The sequence below is a fragment of the Sander lucioperca genome, chromosome 17, assembly GCF_008315115.2.
Source record: "Sander lucioperca isolate FBNREF2018 chromosome 17, SLUC_FBN_1.2, whole genome shotgun sequence".
NCBI classification, from domain to species: domain Eukaryota; kingdom Metazoa; phylum Chordata; class Actinopteri; order Perciformes; family Percidae; genus Sander; species Sander lucioperca.
Window position 1 is genome coordinate 6,532,569 of NC_050189.1, and position 21,251 is coordinate 6,553,819.

The 21,251-nt window shown below is 40.2% G+C and overlaps 2 protein-coding genes across 2 annotated transcripts in view; both read left to right on the plus strand.

The window, feature by feature from the left end:
* Positions 1–722: 722 nt before the first annotated feature.
* Positions 723–21,251, plus strand: part of LOC116053320 (solute carrier family 12 member 3-like) — a 25,605-nt gene continuing 5,076 nt past the window's right edge. The window contains exons 1-23 of the mRNA XM_031304374.2: positions 723–788; positions 2,474–2,657; positions 3,395–3,548; positions 3,686–3,817; positions 3,953–4,028; positions 4,655–4,750; positions 8,272–8,411; positions 9,158–9,268; positions 9,373–9,484; positions 9,611–9,741; positions 9,829–9,913; positions 13,206–13,363; positions 14,593–14,700; positions 15,028–15,151; positions 15,323–15,424; positions 15,619–15,774; positions 15,903–16,002; positions 16,168–16,279; positions 18,270–18,404; positions 18,742–18,848; positions 19,078–19,160; positions 19,282–19,350; positions 19,952–20,056. Of these exons, the coding sequence (XP_031160234.1) occupies positions 2,515–2,657; positions 3,395–3,548; positions 3,686–3,817; positions 3,953–4,028; positions 4,655–4,750; positions 8,272–8,411; positions 9,158–9,268; positions 9,373–9,484; positions 9,611–9,741; positions 9,829–9,913; positions 13,206–13,363; positions 14,593–14,700; positions 15,028–15,151; positions 15,323–15,424; positions 15,619–15,774; positions 15,903–16,002; positions 16,168–16,279; positions 18,270–18,404; positions 18,742–18,848; positions 19,078–19,160; positions 19,282–19,350; positions 19,952–20,056 (2,539 nt within the window). The 5' untranslated portion in view covers positions 723–788; positions 2,474–2,514. The remainder of the gene's footprint in view (positions 789–2,473; positions 2,658–3,394; positions 3,549–3,685; positions 3,818–3,952; positions 4,029–4,654; positions 4,751–8,271; positions 8,412–9,157; positions 9,269–9,372; positions 9,485–9,610; positions 9,742–9,828; positions 9,914–13,205; positions 13,364–14,592; positions 14,701–15,027; positions 15,152–15,322; positions 15,425–15,618; positions 15,775–15,902; positions 16,003–16,167; positions 16,280–18,269; positions 18,405–18,741; positions 18,849–19,077; positions 19,161–19,281; positions 19,351–19,951; positions 20,057–21,251) is intronic.
* Positions 724–21,251, plus strand: part of LOC116053342 (solute carrier family 12 member 3-like) — a 136,326-nt gene continuing 115,798 nt past the window's right edge. Inside the window, exon 1 of the mRNA XM_035993647.1 lies at positions 724–788. The gene's annotated coding sequence lies outside the window, so the exon portion shown is untranslated. The remainder of the gene's footprint in view (positions 789–21,251) is intronic.

The window sequence follows — 21,251 nt, forward strand, 5'->3', positions numbered from 1 at the left end:
CCTGAAAGAAAATGAGCATAATATGGCTGCTTTAAGACATTATAAAAATGTTCATGGTGTTACTGTTTTGTCTTGCTGTTTTTTTCTTGGTAAAATATTTGTGCTAAACTATAATTAATGTGACATTTTTACAATGTGCTTCCAATAAAATCAAAAATAAATCAAAGACAGGGTTGTACTACAGCACATAGTACATACCCTTTACTCTTTGAAATCTGTTCAGATGAAACCACCCACTGGCTCTTCTGTTTACTCCAAATGTTGCTGTGTGGTCGCCGGAAACCTGCTTCCCCTCATTTATTTTCACAGATAATTAATTTTCACGGATAACATAATAAGAACATAATATTTGAGGTTACCTTGAAAAAAATATTGTCAATTGGCACTGTGTTAAAATGTTCTGCATTTTCATTTAAATGTAATCTTTATTCTCATATGTGAAAATGATAATGTAAAGATGAGTGTGTGAACCAATTAGTTTAAGACCAAAAGAGTCTTTTTTTCATCATAAATTGAGTCATATGCTTTATTTGAAATATCAGAATTTATGGCATAAACTAAAATCACATCAGAAAGAAGCAAAATTATTGTTGATGAAATTATCTTACATTCCTTTCAGTGCACAGTAATGTGTGTGTCTGTGATGGGGAGGAAGCTGAGAGAAATGGGGCGTGAATGTCCACTACCTTGGTGAAGGTATAAATACAAAAGGTCCCAGTGTAAAATGAAAGAGGGAACATATTCATCCATCGACAACAGCTTATTCATCTGGAATAAAAAGAACCTGTGTGAGTATACTTAAGCCTTGTTTTTTTTAGTGTATTTACTAAATAGTATAGTCAAGTTGATTTATTTATATTGCACATTTTTTATACAATGTTAGCTGAATGTGCTGGTCGGTGGGGACACTGTTAAGGGTTAAACACATGCAACCCTTTGTAACAATGTATTTTGGTTAATTCGTTGATTGACTGATTGTTTGAAATTCATTTTAAGTAAAAGAAGACAGAAAAGGTCATGCAGAAAATAATATTACAAACACTTGATACTATTTTTTTTGACATGCCTGAAAAAGAATGGGAAGAAGTATACACATATTTAATCCCACACCTTCTCCATTCGTCCGTCATCATTGTTAATTAACAAGCTTCCTCAGTCATTTTTCAACTAATCCAAATATTTAACTTACTTTAGATACAAGTATCTTAGAAAATACAATTTATTTCTCATGTATATTCTTAGAAAATATATATTATAATTGCTTGCACATTCATTTATTTGCTCAAAAATGATACATTTTAGTATCAAAAATAAGAATTCATTCAGAAATTCAAAAATATAAGTAAATAAATAAAATGAAAAAGGGAACCTAAAAAAGAATAAATAATCTAAAAACTAAACAATAAACCAACAATGATAATCCAACACCTTCATCCCTTTACCCTGTGAGAAATATTTTCCTTATATCTCTTTTTAAACTGTTTCATGTTTGGACATTGATTGACGTTAATGAATATGACTTGCACATTCATGCAGGTACTTCATAGATAAGCTGAGTATCCAGTAGAAAAGAAGACTCCCACACACTGCCCCTGCATTCAAGACGTATTTATTTATTGAATCAGTAATTAGTCAAATAAGTTCCTTTAACAGTAGAATCAGTGAAATGAAACATTTCCAAAAGGTAGCAATGCAAAGTCTGGACGTGACTTGAGTCAGCATCAGCTGGGGCTGAAGATAACACGTATGAAAAAAATTCTGGGGGTTGTGTAGTTAGGGGGGTGTGTAAAGAAGTGAATTCACCAGATCTAGACCTGTAGTCTGCTCCTCATGTCTGCTTGGGGCTAGCAGCTTGAGGCTACATTAGCTGCTACTGGCATAACACACCCAAATCTTAGTCAGTGGTTGGGTAATGTGGCTGCCAGATTTGAACAAAGAAGAAGATATTAAAAAAAAAGATATCTCTGCTGCTGCTGCATTGGTTTTGATATTTTTAACTGTCCATCGTGAGTCAGACAATGTTGTAGAAGTGCAATGCTCAATCAGTAAGTTCTCTTTTACCAATTGGTCAAATGACCGCAGTATGTGTAATGTGAAAGGAGCCGCTCGTAGTGGCAAACCAACCGAGAAAAACTACCAACCATTATACAGTGCAGCTTGAAGTATACACACTCGCCATAAATAATCGTAATATGACAAATGTGTTCAGCCTGTTCAGCTGCCAATTGACCCATACTTCTCATTGACCTCTTGAGAGATGCCAAGAGCACTTCTGACTTTGGAGTCCATTGACCTACCAGTCTAGTCAGGATTGAACTAAAACCACCTTAGTAGGGTCCAAGTGAGGCTGCATGACTTGGTAAAAGATACACACATGGTCACTGTTAGAGGACAAATGTGGCATCTTTTAGGACACATGCCAATAATTTCTGTAAAAACAAGCTTTTTCATAAATTCTTTATCATCTTGTCAGCCCTTTTTCCTATACTGCACAGGAGTCAGTAAGACGTGCCGATGGGGCAGTTAACATCCAAACGTGGTGGGTTGGACCCGGGCGTTGTCCCCAATGTCCACTTCTCAACCAGTGACGAAGGACCTCCCAGGTACTCTTCACACGGTATTCCTCCAACCATCGTCGTCTCAGACGTTGAGTTAAGGTTTGTGTTGTTAACTTCTAGTGTCCACTTTTACCTTACAAATCAACTGGTGTAGCCTTTATTCTGTATTGGTGATAATTTAAGGGTTAACTGTAATTTCAGTAATTCTGATTGTCTTACACTACAAAGTGATTTTTTCAGTTAGTTATTTTCATTTTAGTCAAAGTAATAACTTTTGTATGTTATGATGTCCTGAGAAAGTTAACCTAAAACCATACAAATAGTATTGCTAATGCGTCATTAGTTAGGCTGCTGTAGGTAAGTGGACCATTAATATATATCCACGACCTTCCACTTCCGGGATTGCCCCGTTGCCACCAGAAATTCCGCTGCACGTGCTTTTTTTTTCTCTGCAGGGTAAATCCAAGCAGCTAGCTATAGACTATCTGTCCAATCTGAGTTTTCTGTTGCATGACTAAAACAACTTTTGAACGTACATCCTGGGCTCTGTGCAGAGCTTAGCACCGAGCATGAAGACTGTGATTGGTTTAAAGAAATGCCACCAAACCAGAGCACGTTTTTCTCCCATCCCGGAATGTTGTGTAGACTAGCCAGACCCTCCTCCGCAGCTCCACAGCGTTGTGGAGGAAGGTCTGGCAAAGCGAGACTAGTGGACCATTAAAGGAACTGCAGCTCATGACAATTACTAATAACCTTCAGCATTTACTGCAATATGTCCTCTTATTTCTTTCTGTTTGTTTAAAATAACAACTTTGCTTGGACCTCCTAATTAACAGTGCATCAGAGCGCCGCGGCTCAAGGGCTGAGCTGCGGAGATCTTCCGTCTACAGCACGTTAGACCTGGTACCACAACTGGGGCATTACACCCGCACTCTGCACCAGCAGACGGGGAGCCGACCATCTCTTGAGGCTCTCCGCAGGGCATTTCAGGTACGTTTTCCCCCTCTGGAAACTAAGTCTCACAGCACCTTGCATTATCTAACTTGTGAATAATCATCTCAATCCCACCATCAGTATCATTAAGCTATTTAAAATAGTTCTCTTTGTAAAACATGTATTTTACTTAGGCGAAGGAGGCAGGTATAGAGGTCACGACCACAGACTCAGGAGTTAGCAGTCTGCCAGACAGTGGAACTGAAGAGTCAAAAGCTCCACCAAAGAAAGCTCCTGCTAGATTTGGCTGGTTTATTGGAGTCATGGTGAGCAAAACTGTGTACAGTATTTGAGCGTACATACAGACTTCATATACTAATTATTTCAATTCTGTTAACACTTGATATGAAGCAATCTTACAGACATCTTGCTGAGCTGTTTTTATTGAACCTTTGTCACAGATGCGTTGCATGCTGAATATTTGGGGAGTCATCCTGTTTCTGCGCCTAACATTGATCACTTCTCAGGCAGGCATTGGTGAGTTCATTCCCTTCATACCATAAATTAGTCCCTTTCTATCCTCTGTTTTGTGGCGTGTAACACTCCATTGCATCACTCTCGCCCTCTGATGTAGGACTTTATTCGATTTACCTTTACATCATTACATTTACATTATGTTGCATGAGAATAGTATGTGCAGATGCACATTGCTGATAGAGCTTTATCTCAGATGCCGGTGCAGATGTAGTGCTCTACACTGATCAAAAACTGATTTGATATGTGTTTAAACCTTGTTTTCTCTGTTTTCAGTGATGACTATATGTGATTCACAAACTTGTGCATGTACATTACCTACTGTTCTTGTTTTTCTTCTCACAAAACATCCTACCACCAACATATGGTACAATAGAGGCCCATGAAAGCTTGATATAAATGCTGTTTTTGATAACTTGATAACTAGTGCTCAACGGTATACAATATCAAAAGCATGTATTATTGAGAAAATAATGCATGTACAGTGCATCCCTGTGGTCATGCAGAGGTCTGCAAAAAAATAGGCAAAGATGGAGAGACAGGCCTTGAAATCAAAACATCAATACCCATGTATAGTCTATGTCTAATATGTATGTAGTGTCATGAATACTTTTAATTTTTCTTATCAGTGTTGACCTGCGTTATTATCCTGTTGTCTGTTATGGTGACCACGATAACTGGCCTCTCCATTTCTGCCATCGCCACCAACGGGAGAGTGATCTCAGGTCAGTCACTTCCTGTGTCTCAAAATGGGTGAAAAATCATGCACTTGAATTGAGTGCTAAATGTAGCCCACATGTACCCAGCTTAGTTAAGGAAGGCCCTGAGTTTGTTAATTCAGTTAACATAATTTAATACAGTATTACATAATAATATTAATAAAATTATATACAGTAATAATACAGAATACTTTTATAATTATGTAACTTTCAGTTTGTGTTGATTCTAGCGACCGCTTTGGACAAAAGAGGCAGTGTTTTTACCACACCTGCTGTCGTAAAGGTCTTTTCTATACCGTGTTGTATTGTCCACTGTATAAGCGTTATGGTGAGGTCATATAGTTGCGATGAATGTTTTGCTCAGACAGAAAATCATTAATTTACAATGAGAGAATAAGTTACAGATGCGTTGTTGCATTTCAAATGTTGCATAGGTGACTTAGCCTACTTTGGATGTCTCGTGAGATAAACCGGGTATCACTGCCACTGTTTCACGAGCAAAAGCAATAAGAAGTTGTTGTAGCAACGAACGTAATAATGACTTCCAGATTAGAGACTTTGTCAAGAAGACATTCCCCCACTTCCCTAACCGCCCCCCCACAAAAAACCTGACTGACTCCCTCCTGGCGACAGACCCCAACCGTAAGAAATGCGTTCCGCGAACCCTCGTACTTTGTCAAAAGCTGCGTGGGAGGGTGATCTGAACATGACTATTACGGACCAACAATGGGACCAACATTTTTGACACTTTGAGCAGAGCGTTTAATCACACTGTCCCACCTAACCCTTTATCAGCCATTTTTGGCATTTCCCCTGACACGGACCTCCCTGTTGCATTGAGGCGGGCCCTGGCGTTTACATCTCTGCTAGCCCAGAGACTGATCTTGTTCAACTGGAGGCTCGCCCGCCCCCCTACGCACAACCGTTGGATTAAAGAAGTGCTTGACATAGGGCTGTCAATCGATCTAATTAATTACAGACTCTGTGATTAATTAATCGAAATGAATCGCATACATAATTAACGGTGCCTGAACCGATACTTTTTAAGAAAGTAAAAAAAGAAAAGAAAACAAAGGGTACTAACCAACAGTCGGTGACATTAAAGAACGGCTTGTTTATTGCTAAGGCCATATGGTCAAAATTAAATGATTTAATAATAATGTATAACAATAACAATAACTTATTTCACTAGTAAATTGCTGTTGAACGACAAAAACAACCACCAAGGACATTTACAATAACTTCAAATGCACCACGAAGGTGTAGTTTACCAGTTTCACTGAACGCACCGTCTGTGTTGTTTTTCCGACGGCAGCTCGGCAGCTGCAGATTGTTACATCCCGCTGTTGAGTCACAGTCCTCTACAGTAAAAAACAGTCAAACTTTACACCGTTCAGCGTTAGCTGTCAGCATTGTAACCATGTTTAATCCAGCTACTAGCTAGCGGTAGGCTAACGTTAGCTGCTGTCGAGTATAGTGTTAACTAGCGTTACGTGCAGCGGTGTTTGTGTTACCTGTATCGTCTTCAGAGCACCAGAGAGAAGTGCAGACATATCAGTGGCACCAGATTTCGGTAGCCAGGGTTGGCAGGAAGAAGATTTTTACAAGTAAATGTTCCAGTTAATGATCCAGGCAGCACATTCTCGTCTCCCTCCTTCATTTTACAGTCCAATGGTGGCTAGAACGGCTCCGGGTCAAACGTCAATATGGAATGGATTAATCTGCGTTAATCTGCGCCATTTATTTTAACGCGTTATTTTTTCTCAAATTAATTAATAAAAATTAACGCGTTATTTTGACAGCCCAAGCTTGACAACTTGAGCATATATGAAAGGCTCCTTCTCGACATTCCTAAATACATGGAACCCTTTCCTAGAATTAGTTGACTCCCTCAGCCTATTTCCTGACACGGAGGACTGAGCTGCCCCCCCCCCCCCCTCGCGCGCACACACACACACACACTTTTTTGTCTAGTTATTTATTTATTTACACCCTTTTTTTTTTGCTTTTTTGATGTGATATGCCCTGGCTGGTGGTTGTCTCTCAGCATGTATGAGTCTGTTCGGACTAGTGTTTTCGTCAACGAAAATTATGACTAAATATCTTGGGTTGCACTGTGCAGACGCAGGCAACATTACTTCCTCAAGCCCTGTTGCGGCATTATTTAATTTAGAAGATGCAGCGGTGAGTTAGAGAGTGAGACAAGCGTAAACTACAACAAACTAAATTAAGTCTGACAAAAAGAATAAACGGCATTTGGAAAAACTTTAATTACATAGAAGTGGAAAAGAAAATGGAATGGAAAGAGACTTCTCAAGCCATTCCATAATGAAATTGAGGTAAGTCAAGACATTAACGTAACGTTACTTTCTATTTTAGAAAGCTAATGCCAACTCATGAGGCTGTGGTTAATGTGTCTCATTTTAACGTTAGTTTTAGACGTTAGCCACTGGAGCTGAAAACAACTGAGACAATCGTGTGTGTGTGTGTGTGTGTGTGTGTGTGTGTGTATTTGTTTGTGAGAGAGTGTGTAGGTTCTTAGTTCCTACCTGACTGACTCCATGTGTACTAAGCATCCCTTGTTGGCCAACATTTTGGTTTTGTCTATACTACTAGGTACTTATACTATATTAACCCGGATTAAATAGAATTGCATTACTAAAAAGAGACTAAAATACAATTTTCGTTGACTAAAACTAGACTAAAATGTCATCAGTTTTCGTTGACTAAAACTAGACTAAAATAGTCATGGATAATTCTGACTAAAATAAGACTAAAATGCTCAGACTTTTAGTCGACTGAAACTTGACTAGACTAAAAAGAGTATGGACGTGACTAAAACTAATAAAAACTTAAATGACAGCTTAACACAAAGACTAGACTAAAACTAAAATTTAAACAGGCCGCCAAAAACAACACTAGTTGATCTGGATTGGGTTGTGGGTGGTGGAGGGATATGAGGGGAATTGGCATGCCGTCAACTATGTCCTGTTTGCCTAAGTCTGTTTGTTCCATGCCATGTTTATTTGAAAATTACATAAAAAAGAGTTGGAAAAAAATAAAAATATTGTAATGCTGGTATGAGTTTTTTTGTCTTGTTTAAATAGTTCATTTAGTGGTTGTATTGTTCTGTTTTTTATGTCTGGCTGTTATTTTGGAGCACTGCAGCCGGCCTCTGTGCTGGGAGTGTTGCGCAATAACAGCATAACAGAAAGAATACATTGTCTCAAACTGTCAACAGCGTCCTGTGTGTTCGAGTTTGTTTTTCCAAGAACAACTAGCAAGAACGTTCTCCCCGAGAACACAAGTCCGTACCTTACGTTCTTGGTATTGAAAAATGCCCTCTGTCTCCGCTACCTGGTCTCAGCTCCACACCTGCTAAAATAAAAATGCCCTTTTGCACTGTGACAAATATGTAAATGTATAATTTTTATAATTCATAATAGTGCTTAATTTGCCCCTATTAAAACTACAGATCTATGGTCTTCTATGATAACAACCTTGTCTCTGTTACACATAATTTTCAGGTGGGACGTATTTCATGATCTCCCGCTCTCTGGGTCCTGAAATTGGTGCCCCAATTGGGATGCTCTTTTCCTTCGCCAACGCTCTGGCCTGTGCGCTTAACACCGTTGGCTTTTCAGAGGTGGTCCGGGATTTAATGCGGGTACATAATATGCTTCAACTCAAAAAATAGATGTATAATTTTTTTGTTTTAAAAGCCCTTGGGAATATAGGTAATCTAAGGCAAGAATCCCTGACAACGCACATTCATTTTGTTTAACTATTTTAGCTCTCTGCTGAGCTCTTGGGCATAACATACCTCTTATCAAGTTTAGGAATCATTTAAGGTTCTTGTTCTGACATATAGAGACGTGCATGGTCAGTAACCTGTGTACATCTTTGACCTGCTCCATCCATAATTCCAGTAGGTCACTTAGGTCTTCTGACCAGGGCTTACTGGTTGTCCCTTTTGGCTCAACAAAAGAAAAAGGCCTTTTGAAGTGGTGGTTCAAACACTGTGAAACTCCCTTGATATATATAGTTAACGTATATACAATCTGACGCTATTAAAAAGTAGCTAAAGACACTATTTAAACTGGCCTTTGTCTCATGTTTGTAATGTTTTTTTAAAGTTGTATTTCATTGTTTTATTGCTTCCTTTTACTATTTTTGAAGCCCTTTGTGATTCTGCTCACTAAAAGGTGCTTTGTTAAAGAAACTTATGTTTTCCTTTTTCAACTGTCAAGAACAATTTCAAAACCTGAAATGACTGAATTAGTATTTATTAAAGGTACTCAAAAACATTTTAACTGTTAAGCAAAGGCCTGATGTTTACATACATTGTAATGTACTTACATACATTTTCATATTTCTTTGTACCTTGTGTGTGAATACTTAATATTATTGTAGGAGTTTGATGTTGTCATTGTCGATGACTTGAATGACGTCCGTATTGTGGGCGTGATCACAGTGACTATTCTTCTGCTCATTTCATTGGCTGGAATGGAGTGGGAGTCCAAGGTGAGCACATCCTGATACCTCTCACTTTATTTGATCAATACCTTTGACTCTTTATCGTATGTTATTCCCATATGTTATTCTCTCTTATTTGTCTCTGTCTTCAGACCCAGATTTTGTTCTTTATAATTCTCTTGGTCTCGTTTGCCAACTACTTGGTGGGCACAATCATCCCGCCCACTAAAGAGAAACAGGCCCAAGGCATCTTTGGATACAACAGTGAGTTTGACTTCTCAGGACAAACCACTGCCTTTTATTACAGCATGTCATCAGTTTTAAAATATACTGTGCATTATATAGTTTTTCAGAGGACAGTAGAGTGTTTTTGTTGTTGCCTGTCACCAGGTGAGATCTTCATAGCGAACCTGAAACCAGATTGGAGAGGGCCTGATGGCAGCTTTTTCCGGATGTTTTCTATTTTCTTTCCCGCTGCCACTGGCATCCTGTCTGGAGTCAACATCTGTGGTGACCTCAAAGTATGATGAAGAAGGCAGAGAGATAATTCTTACATCACATCCACTAATAAAGATGAATGTTGACTTCTGTATGATTTCCTTTTGCAGGACCCTGCTACTGCTATCCCCAAAGGCACCCTAGGGGCCATTTTCTGGACTACAGTCTCCTATCTGGCAATTTCTATAACTGCTGGTAAGCTAAGCATGCATTTATTTTGAATTGTGTTACGTCCCCTTCGATGGTACCAGGGACAATAACACAACAATTAAAATGAGTGACAGAGTCAGTTTGGAAGTGAAAATTAAAGTGTGTTTTTTATGTAATCAAAAAGTTGGAGATGCTAAACCAATTGAATTAATATAACAAATCTAGGCCTAACTCATTTTTAGCTCTTAAAGCAAAACACAAACCAAAAGACCTAGCATGCTTCTATAACAAAAGTGCTTAACAAAACCTACAGGGGTGCCGCCGACCACTAAACCTGTGTATCTAGACAAAGTTAACCCTGAACGTAAAATGTACAGGGTACCCCTAACTCACTTACAGTCCTCAACCTCTAACCACATACAAGTTTGAACACAAATCAGCCACAGCTCAGCCATCAGATAGTTGGAGAGTAAACTCCTCAGGTGTGCTCCTTTTATTGACGGCCTCAAATGCAGATTGGCCAACTCAGTTTAGTTCTTATTCATTTTCACAATCATTTAACACAACACCAATATCTATTATAAGATTAAGGGGAACCTGTGGTTGTCTGCCTTTTCAGAGTTAAAAAGCTCCACTAAAGATAGCGGTCGTAAGGTTGACAAGCTTGCCACAGAGCAGGCAGAGGCGAAGGAGAGCAGTGTCTGATAGGGCTGAGAGATACCCATCTCCCTTTGAAAGACTTAAATTATAATAGTTTAGTTCATAATTATTGTTTGTTGTATTTGCCTATTTCATATGAATAAATATATAAGAAATAAAGTTTCACTTGTATGGTAGATAAGTAAACAGTTGTAGCAACATAAGTAACATGATGTGGCAAATATGTAGACTTAGGGGGACACCAAAGCATATCATTTGTATTCATGTATTGGAGAGGCATTATCTTATCATGAGATATTATCATTATTAATGACAACATGACTCTTTTTTTGACATTAGTTTTAAACTTACTAACACTGTTTTGTTCATGTAGCCTAGCTGAAAAAGGTTGAGCAAATGTTGTTGAACAATGCTTTATTTAACTTGTTGAATATCTTGTTTGTCTTATGTTACCATGAGCTGTTAAAATACATAGTTTAAGGTGTGGGGAAGCTAAACCAGCATCTTATAAAGTAAACAAAAACATTCAAAGCTCAATAAGTTATTTTTTCATTTGCAATAGTGGTGTGAGTACATTTTTTTGTCCAGTGCTTTAAGAGCTTGTTCAAAGGCGCAGCTTGACCTAGCATACCGCAGACTAAACCGATTTAACTGTTTTATACTGCATACTACTGATTAACGCATTATGGAGTGGGTACTGCATACTGCATTCGTCTGTAGTATGTAGTAGGCTATTTCAAAAACGTCCATTGTTTTGTGTATCTCAATGACCTGCTGGTGTACGCCAACAGTTTTGACAGAGCACTGTCCAATCTGCATGAGTTCTTCACAGCCATCCGTTAGGCCGGGCTGTGGGCCATGCGATCAACGCTTGTGGTGTAGCCACTGACCCAGAGAAGGTGGCTGCCTGGCATCATACTACCGCTGTTTTGTCAGAGACTTTGCCAGCCCACTCAACTGCCTGACTGATCAGGGCCATCCATTCATCTGGGATGATGCATGTGCTGCAGCCTTCACTAGACTCAGGAGGTCCATCACCCCCATTCTAGCCTACTCCAATGCCCAGCAGCCCTTTATCGTGCCTGAGTAAGGCAGAAAAGAATTACTATGTCACACAACGAGAGCTGCTGGCCGTGGTCCAGGCAGTACAGCACTTCCGGCCATATTTGCATGGCAGCCACTTTGTCATCCGCATCGACCATGCTTCTCTTACCTGGCACCTGAACTTCAAGCATCCTACAGGCCAAGTGGCCCGTTGGCTTGAGGCCCTGCACAAGTACGACTTTGACATCCAGCAACGGGCAGGGCGACAACATGACAACACCAATGCGCTCTCCAAATGTCTCTGTGCGGCATTGGAGTGTCGCTACTGCCTGCGGCAAAAGGCACGGGACCGGACGTGCCAACAGTGGTGATCGCCAGGACTGCGAGTAATGAGGAGGGGCGGCTTCCACTGACTAACAGGGGGCTGGCTGGAGACAGGACGTCAACCTGAGTGGTCAGAGGTGTCTGTGCTGGCGCCTGAGGTAAAGGCTTACCACTCTCAGTGGGGCAATTTCGAACTACATGATGGGCGGATGTACCAGACGTGGCAGGCTCCCGCATAGGGGAACGGCATCCTTCAGCTACTGGTGCCCTGTGTGCTCTGTCCCCAAGTCCTTTGAATTGTCCACAGCTCTGTGTGTGTAGGGCACTACAGAAATGCCAAGACCCTCCAGTGTCTCAGGCGTGATTCTACTGGCCTGTCAACAAGACGTGGAGTTCCACATGCACTGCTGTGACCCCTGCACTGCCCAGAAGGGACCTACCCACTGCAGCAGTACTTGGTAGGGGCCCCATGGAGCATGTGGGAGTGAACATCCTGTGGCCCTTCCCTGTCAGAGACTCTGGCAACCATAACATCGTGGCCATGGACTTCTTCACAAAGTGGCCTGAGGCGTATGTGGTGCCAGATCAGAGGGCCACCACGACAGCCGAGAAGCTGGTTGAGTAGTCACCAAACCCTGCTTTGGGGTCCCTGCTGAGCTCCACAGTGATCAAGGGTGGAACTTTGAGGTCCATGTCTTTGGTGTGGTCTGCCAGAGGCTATGGGTGAGGAAGACGAGGACCACACCACTCTATCCCCAAAGTGATGGGCTTGTAGAATGCTTTAACCCCACTCTAGCCACTCAGCTTGCCATCCTCACCAGCCATCATCAGCGGGACTGGGATTGCCACCTGCCCCTGGTCCTGTGGTCCTACCGGACTGCTGTCCAGAAGTCGAGCCTTTGCACACCTGCTGCCCTCATGTTTGGACAGGAACTTGGTGTTCTGGGCCCTTCCTGTGCTTGAGTTGTGTTGATTGTCCTGCACTGCAGTGCAAAGGCTTATGGGTATATGTTCTGAACTGTTCCTGTCCTAGTTTAAGTGTGTTAATGATGTTCTGTTAGTGTTTTTGGTGTGTACTTATGTTATCTGGGTTTTAGTGTTTGCGTGATTTAGTGTTAATGTGTATTTACATTTGTCGGGTTACCATGACTGAAAAACGGGTAGACTGAGGGCCTCTGTGCATCGACTGTGCGTAGAGCTACAATGAACTACCTTTGAAATGAGGTGCTCTGGCTCTCGAGTGAATCTTTCCACGTAGCGCGCCACAATATTTATTAGGAAAAATATTTACCTCTTTATCTCCCTCCAGCGTCATGTGTGGTGCGGGACGCCTCTGGTAATATAGGTGACGTTCTGACTGGAAACATCACTGGTGACTGTGTGGGATTGGGATGTAACTTCGGCGGGAACTTCACAGAGTGCATTGTGTCACAGTCTTGTCATTATGGTCTGGCCAACACTACAAAGGTACCACTCAATCCTTCTGCCTATAATGGAATAAAAATATAACAGCTTTTATTATCCAAAACTTACTGGGTTTGTAAATGAGCCAGTTTTTCTTAAAGTGGCTACGAGGAACTTGTAGTTTGTGTTGATTCCAGTGGCCCCTTTGGACAAAAGTGTTTTTTACCACACCTGCTGTCTTAAAGATCTTTTCTAGCGCATCCCGGCTGGAAAACAGCATTTCCATGTTTAAACCTTTTATACATGAATATTGTGGATAAATACTACACTAGATGCACAAATCTACCATTATTTAGGGATAGTAACAACAATAACAAACGCAACAATAATGTGCCGGATGCAGCAAAAGAATTTGTAAGGTCCACGGGAGGTAAGCATGTATTACCCACTGTATTACTGAGTTAGCGTTACCTGGAAGTCACATAGTTGCGATGAATGTTTTGCTTGGACAGAAAAAGTATTCCTTTTAAGATAAGGGAATTTGTACCGATGCATCGTTGCATTTCAAGTGTTGCATACAGTAACTTGGCCTACTTTAGATGTATCATGAGCTCACTGTGTCATGAGCCAAAACATTAGCAAGAGTTTGTCGTAGCAACCCATTTAATAGCGCCTTTTAATGAAACCCACAGACTTTTACACAAGTACAAGTACAGGGCGACAAAAAGAAAATTGGGTATCACTAACATGGACTGATAAGAAATAAAAACTGGGCACTAAATGCAAGGATGACGTAATTTCATGTAACTTTAGGCTACTGACGTAAAACCAAATCTCACATCGTAAGTTATTTTATGATTAAAATAGACATATACATACCTGTCTAGGAAGAAGAGAGCCAATTCAGGGTTGGTTTTATATCCTTTACAAGCCCCTACTTGTCTCCATCTGTTGAAAGCCCGACTGAGGCTGACTCTGGTTTTGCCTGTCGTTTGTCTTTCTGTGATGGCCCTGAAATGAGTGACAGTAGAGGCAGTTTGCCTGCTGTAAATCATTTTGTGACTTTGCAGGCAAAATTGGACCAGGGCAAAGGCATTATTAAAAACGATATATAAAAAGCGATCTTTTCACTGTTTGCCTTGTTTGCTGTTACAGGTATTTATGATCATCATATGGAAAATTAAACTGTTTCAGAAACATTTAAATGTTACTCGTAGCTACTTTAAATCACAAGTGTTGAAGTGTAAAATATCAAAACGTAAATCTTATTTCTTAATTACTATTCCAACCAGACCCTGGGCCAGCTATCAGGTTGGTACTACCTCATCACTGCTGGTGTCTTTGCAGCTAGCTTGTCATCTGCTCTTGGCTTCCTCGTCTCTGCTCCTAAAATCTTTCAGGTGAGAAACCACAGCCAAACCCTGATGTAAATCAGCCTGTTACATCTATTTTAGTCTGGCTCATGGGTTATACATTGCTGGCATAAATTTTGTGATGAACAAGGTTTTCAAGTATCTACTAAATTGTTGAACTGCCAGACCGTGACCACGACTGAAAAGGCAAGAGTCGAATCTGATCCATATAATAAAATGTCAAACTGTGGAAGTTATCTCTCAAAAGGGCAACATCATAATAAAAACAAGCTATTAAATGCTTCATATCTATACTAACGTATGTATACATGTAACCGATATTTAACAGCTTCTACTTTCTGCTTTATCTGCCAGTGTCTGTGCAAAGACAAGATATACCCATACATTGGAGTCTTTGCAAAGGGCTATGGGAAAAATAATGAGCCACTCCGTGCCTATATACTCTGCTTCATCATTGCTGTGGCCTTCATTCTCATTGGTGGGTGGGATCTAATACTGTAGCTGTTTTGTTATTTGTTATATGCTAACAATTTGTTTTTGTTCTAGTTATGATTACATATTTCAACTAAGAGAAAAAGGAGTTTCCATAACTTTTTAATTGTCTTTATAGCTTTTGGATTGAATTACTTTCTCTCCTGTATCGTTACAGGTGAGCTGAACACCATCGCAGCCTTAAACTCCAACTTATTTATGTGTTCCTACTCCCTCATCAACTTCAGCTGCTTTCACGCTTCATTCACAAACTCTCCTGGTGAGTTACCTGTTTGTCTGGCTCCTATATAATATATAGGAGCCAGACTGTAACCAATGCCAAGTCAATACATGACTAGAAACAGACATTTGCCCCTCTGGCTGCCATATTTGACAGATGTGTAGCTATGTGAGATTAAAGGTTGTGTCATTTCACCTAAAAGTCATCTATTTCTCATTGTCGCCCCCCTTTAGGTTGGAGGCCGGAGTTTCATTACTACAGTAAATGGATTGCCTTATTTGGAGCAGTGGTTGCTGTGGTGCTGATGTTCCTGTTTACCTGGTGGGCTGCTCTCTTCACCATTAGTGTCCTTATCCTCCTGTGTCTATACATCAACTACAACAAGCCAAGTAAGTCCAAACAGATATGTTTTCAAATGCAACTATGTTCTGATGAGAATACCCTGACCTATATTAAAGAGTGAACATGTCAGAACTGTGTGATATTACCTCAGTTAAGTGTGTTTTAATTTCCACAGAGGTGAACTGGGGTTCATCAGTCCAGGCAGGTTCATATAACATGGCTTTGTCAGCCTCTGTCGCTCTTTCTGGTGTAGAGGACCATGTCAAGAATTTTAGGTGAGTGACCGAAAGCCTCAGTTATATCATGTAATAATATTCTTAATCAGCATATAGACTTCTCTCTGTAGTATTTGTTTAATCCATTTTAACTGGAATTTGATGTCATACTTCTCAGTTAGTAGAAAAGTAGTATATTTACACTACTGTAATCTGTTCCTTCAGACCGCAATGTCTGGTCCTAACTGGGCCACCAAACCAGCGACCAGCCCTGGTGGACTTTGTTGACTCCTTCACCAAACACGCAAGCCTTATGATCTGTGGAGACATAATCATGGTCAGTCATTTAATCTCAACAGTTTTGTTAGCGAAAGGAAAATGAGATGATGAATTCAATTCAAACAGCTGTATTTATCCCAAAATTGTACAAGCATTTTGTAAGAAAAAAGGGGTGAATCTCCCACAAATTGCAACAGAAAATCTGACAAATGTGTATTACTCATAAAAGTCTTCTTTATAACATATACAAAGTCCTAAGAAATCCAAGTCGTGGAAAGTATTGAAAAATACTGAAATTGGTGATGCCAATTACCCACTGCAGCCCATGTTAATAGGAGATGCTACAGGTGAATAGGTAATATCATTTAACAGAAATCACCATAAAACGTCCCCAGTTGAATACTTACATTAAGACAGTAATGTTAGACAAATCTGTTAGTTTTTCTAAATAATGGTGTTTCAGTATTTTTCAACTTAGACCATATTTTCCCATGCATTGGTGTCTAAGTGACCAATGTAAACCAAGTCTTTGGCATCTTTTGAAAAGATTTTTAATTCTGTAGTCCAGTATTGAGTGAGAACGCTGTAACCAGCAGTTATGATCCGGGCTGCAATGTAAAATGCACACGGTCAGTTTGCGTCCACTAAAAGTGTTGTTTTTGCCATTGACAGTTTCAGATTATTGATGGCGATTTCTGGGCTATTTTATGTTAAGCAAAAGGATCCTACTCTTTAACTTAAAGGTATTTCTCTGTATGGGATCCTTTCCATAATGTTGTCAGACACTCAGAAAAATAATCTGAGCCTGTCAATGGCAAAAACAGCACTTTTAGTGGGAACTGTGTATATTTTACATTGCAGCCTGGTTTGTTGCTACTGGTTACAGCGTTCTCACTCAAATCAGTAACTTACTTTCATCTTTATTTTTTCAATGTTCACAAATTCAGTCTTGTATAAAGTACTCGAAAGCAATACTTGAGTAAAAGTGCAAGTATCTTACCAGAAAATAACTTTGGTAGAAGTTAAAGTCACTTTTTAGAATACTACCTGAGTTAATGTCTTTTAAGTATCTGATTTTTACTGTACTTAAGTATCAAAAGTAATTTGTACTTTTATACGTTACAACACTGCACAAATTCAGAATTAAAATTCAACATTAAACATTTTAATATACCAAATTCAGATGCAAATTACAATGTATAAAATTCAACTAATATATTTTCATCTTGCTCAAATTCAAAAGGGCAAATTCAGCTTCAAAATGTAATGTATAAAATTCAGTGTTAACATCCGGAAACCCAAGGAAAAGCAATCAATTTTAGATTCAGAGCAGCAGTCAGAGAGGGAGAGCAGTGTCTGACAGGGCAGAGAGATACGTCTCTTAGACAGATATTTACAATGTTGTTGAGGATATTCTTGCTTTCCGGGGCAACCCATAAAACCAACAAATGAATGACAAAGTTAAAAGACTTCCAAAAAAGAAATGATAAAAGCTACATACAATTTCCTCAGAGGCATCAAAAGAGTTCAGCTTTCGCATCAAGTGGATTCTTTGCTGTCCTCTTGACAATTAACTCACTTAGTGTTTTTATCAAGCTAAAGGTTAGAGTTGAATATGGTTCAGGTAATTATACGATTCAACGATTTCAACATTTTCACCATGGATAATGCTGGCGTTGGGCTCAAAACAATTCTTCCTAAAATAATTAATTCTTTAGTTTTTGTCACATTGAGGTCCAGGTAGTTGTCATCCAACCATTGTAGAAATGCTGATAAGTCGCAACCATGCCCTGAATCTACCCCCTGAAGAAGAGACAGTAGGGCAGTGTCATCAGAAATCTTAGGTAGCTGCCCTCCTAAGAAATCCTTCACCTGTTTGTGTTCAGGTGAAAAGCAAGGGGGAAAGTAGACAGCCCCATTTATATCCTTGTATTAGAAAACTACCCAATCCTCCTTGCAAAAGCTTTTCATCAGACATGTTTTACTGGTCGCGTTCAATGTCTTCGTTTTGCTTTTATGTCTTTTATTGAATCTCCTTGTCCTTTAAGGATCAGGACAGACAGACTCGGCCAAAGGATGCCACAGACCGGTTGGTAAAGTGGATGAACAAAAGGAAGGTGCGCTCCTTTTATTCTCCTTTCACTGCTGACAGCCTCAGAGTTGGAGCTCGACACTTGCTTCAGGTAAAACATCTGCATGTGTTTATCTGTGGGAAATAACTACAGCTTCAATTGTATTAAGAACATTTGCTGGGGATTAATCTGGTTTCAGATTATGTTTTAAGATGACAACCTGTTAAGCACAATTTATACTGTCATCCTCGCAATATTGGCTTTTTCGTATTTGTATCTTTTCTCATTAGAGTAGGAGTCATCTATTGGGTGCTAAATATAACTTTCATTCGAACATTTAAACATCCTGTTACTCACATAGTAAAGTATTTCTACCTACAGTATGTTTTTATTTGTATTTTATGAAATGTTAAATATAATTTATCTTCTCATTTGACATTTTCTCAAGGCTTCTGGTCTTGGCAAGCTGAAGCCCAACACTCTGGTCCTGGGCTTCAAGTCAAACTGGAGGGACAGTTCTCCTGAAAGCATTGATGATTATATCACCACCATAAAGTGAGTGTAGTTAAAGAAATGATTAAAAAACAATGTTGACTTTTCAGTTTTACTGTCATTGAAGGATTAAACAGCTTTCTATAGTCTGAGGAAATATTATACGTTTTAAAAATTCATTGTTGTCTTTATAGGTGCTTACAGATGCAGTAAGAATACACATATTCATTTTTTATCATTATTACTACTTTAAAACTTCCATTTAAACTTATTTTTCTTCTATTTTCTCTAGCGATACCTTCGACTCCAACTACTGTCTATGTATCTTGAGGATGATGGAAGGGTTGGATACCTCTGACCAGTTTGATTTTGAAGGTTAGAAATCCAGACTTTATAATCCTTTTCTCTTTATTTTATCTGTGTGCTTTCCTACAACATGACATATTTGTATAATATTGAAAACAAAATGGTTAACGATGCAATGTCTGTCTTCCAGTGAACCAGGGTTTTGAGCCAGAGGAATCTGTTGAAAAAGAGGACCAGCAATCTTCTGAGAAGGAACCCTGTGAGCACACATATACTTTAAAATACAATATTTTGAGGACATTGTATTGACTTGCATCCACTCCTGAAGAATGATCTGTACCATGAAATCCTAACCAATCCAAATCTAACTCTGACTTAAATAGAAAACCATTAAAGGAGTCCCTTGTAGTAATGAACCTACAGAGAATTATCACCGGAATCTGTTGCTCCCCGCGGCTTTACGGTGCTGTATAGAGTTTCAGCTCATGGTTTAGCTGTCCGGCCATAACGTTACTGAGTTCACTCTCATGGCTCTCATATTGCCCTTTTCAGCTGCAGCAGGCAGCTGTTTTACATGAAAATGCTCTGAAAATCCACTGTACACCTGAGCAGAAACAGGTAGTAACTACATGGTGAACATTGTGGAGCATCGAGCAACTAAGGTGCCAGATATTTCCCTGAGAAGTTGGTAGAGACCAAAAACGGAGCTAAATCTGCAACCACCTCGTAAATATATTACAGTATTTATTATATTGGGACAACTCATAGTGCATTATTGCTTCACAATACTACTCTAGACTACTAATGGAATTTTTAAATATTGCCCCTGCCCCTCATTCTTCCTCCTTTTGCTGTTCCAGCTGACAACATCTCAGATAAAGGCACCAGTGATCAGATCAAGACAGTGTTTCAGAATGACCAGGGGAAGAAGACCATCGACGTCTACTGGATAGCAGATGATGGAGGTTAGAACTGACGAAACAAGCACAATACACAAGTTTTATGCTGACGACTTGTTGGTAATCTCTGACAACTGGGTGAACTGGGAACATCCGGAGCAGAGCTTTTCTGGCATCCCTGTGGAGGTTGGGGGCATTAAACCCGATTAGGCAATGTTCAAAGCTTCCCTTGCTGAAGCTGCAGCAGGAAGCTCAGCCTCAGTGTCCTAAGTGCCTCAAGGGGCGGTAACTCCACGAACACTGTGGTGGACACCGGTGGTCAGGAAAGCCGTCTGACTGAAGGAGTCTTTCTGGGATATGTTATCCCGGAGGACCCTGGAGGCAGGTGAAGGGCATTGACGGGCCCGAAGGGCTGCAGCCTCTGCCGTATAAGAGGCAAAGCAGTGGGTGTGGGAAAAGTTTGGAGAAGACATGGAGAAGGACTTTCAGTCAGCACTAAGGTGGTTCTGAAAAACCATTCGCCACCTCAGGAGGGGGAAACCATCTAAGCTGTCTACAGTAAGAATGGGACGCTGTTGACCTCAACTGAGGAGGTAATTGGGCGGTGGAAGGAGCATTTTGAGGGACTCCTGTATCCAAATAACACACCTTTTATGGTAGAGGCAGGCAGAGCTGGAGTTTGATGGGGTATCATCATCAGTTTCTTCTTCTGGTAGAAGTCAATGAGGTAGTCAAACAATCAAGCCACGGGGATTGGTAAGATCTGTCCAGAAATGCTGAATGCTTTGGGTGTGGAGGGGTTGTCTTGGATGACACGCGTCTTCAACATTGCATGGAAGTCCGGGACAGTGCCAAAGGAGTGACAGACTGGGGTGGTGGTTTCCCTGTTAAAAAAGCAAGACCAGAGCGTATTTGCCAATTACAGGGTTATCCCATTTCTCAGCCTCCCTGGTAAAGTCTACTCCAAGGTTCTTCTAAGTAGGGTTCGGCCGATAGTGGAACCTCAGATTGAAGAGGAACAATGCGGATTCCTTCCTGGTCGTGGATGAATCATGACTTAAAGAATGAGATCTTGATACAAGCGGCCGACATGGGTTTTCTCAGGAGATTGGCTGGCGTCTCTGTTAGAGAAAGGATGAGAAGCTCAATAATTTGTGAGGAACTAGAGCCATTGCTCCTTTGCCCCACCTTCATCCCCCTATGGGAGGTTTTCCAGGGGCCTGGGAATTCATCGGGATCCCCCAGAGCAGGTTAATGTGGC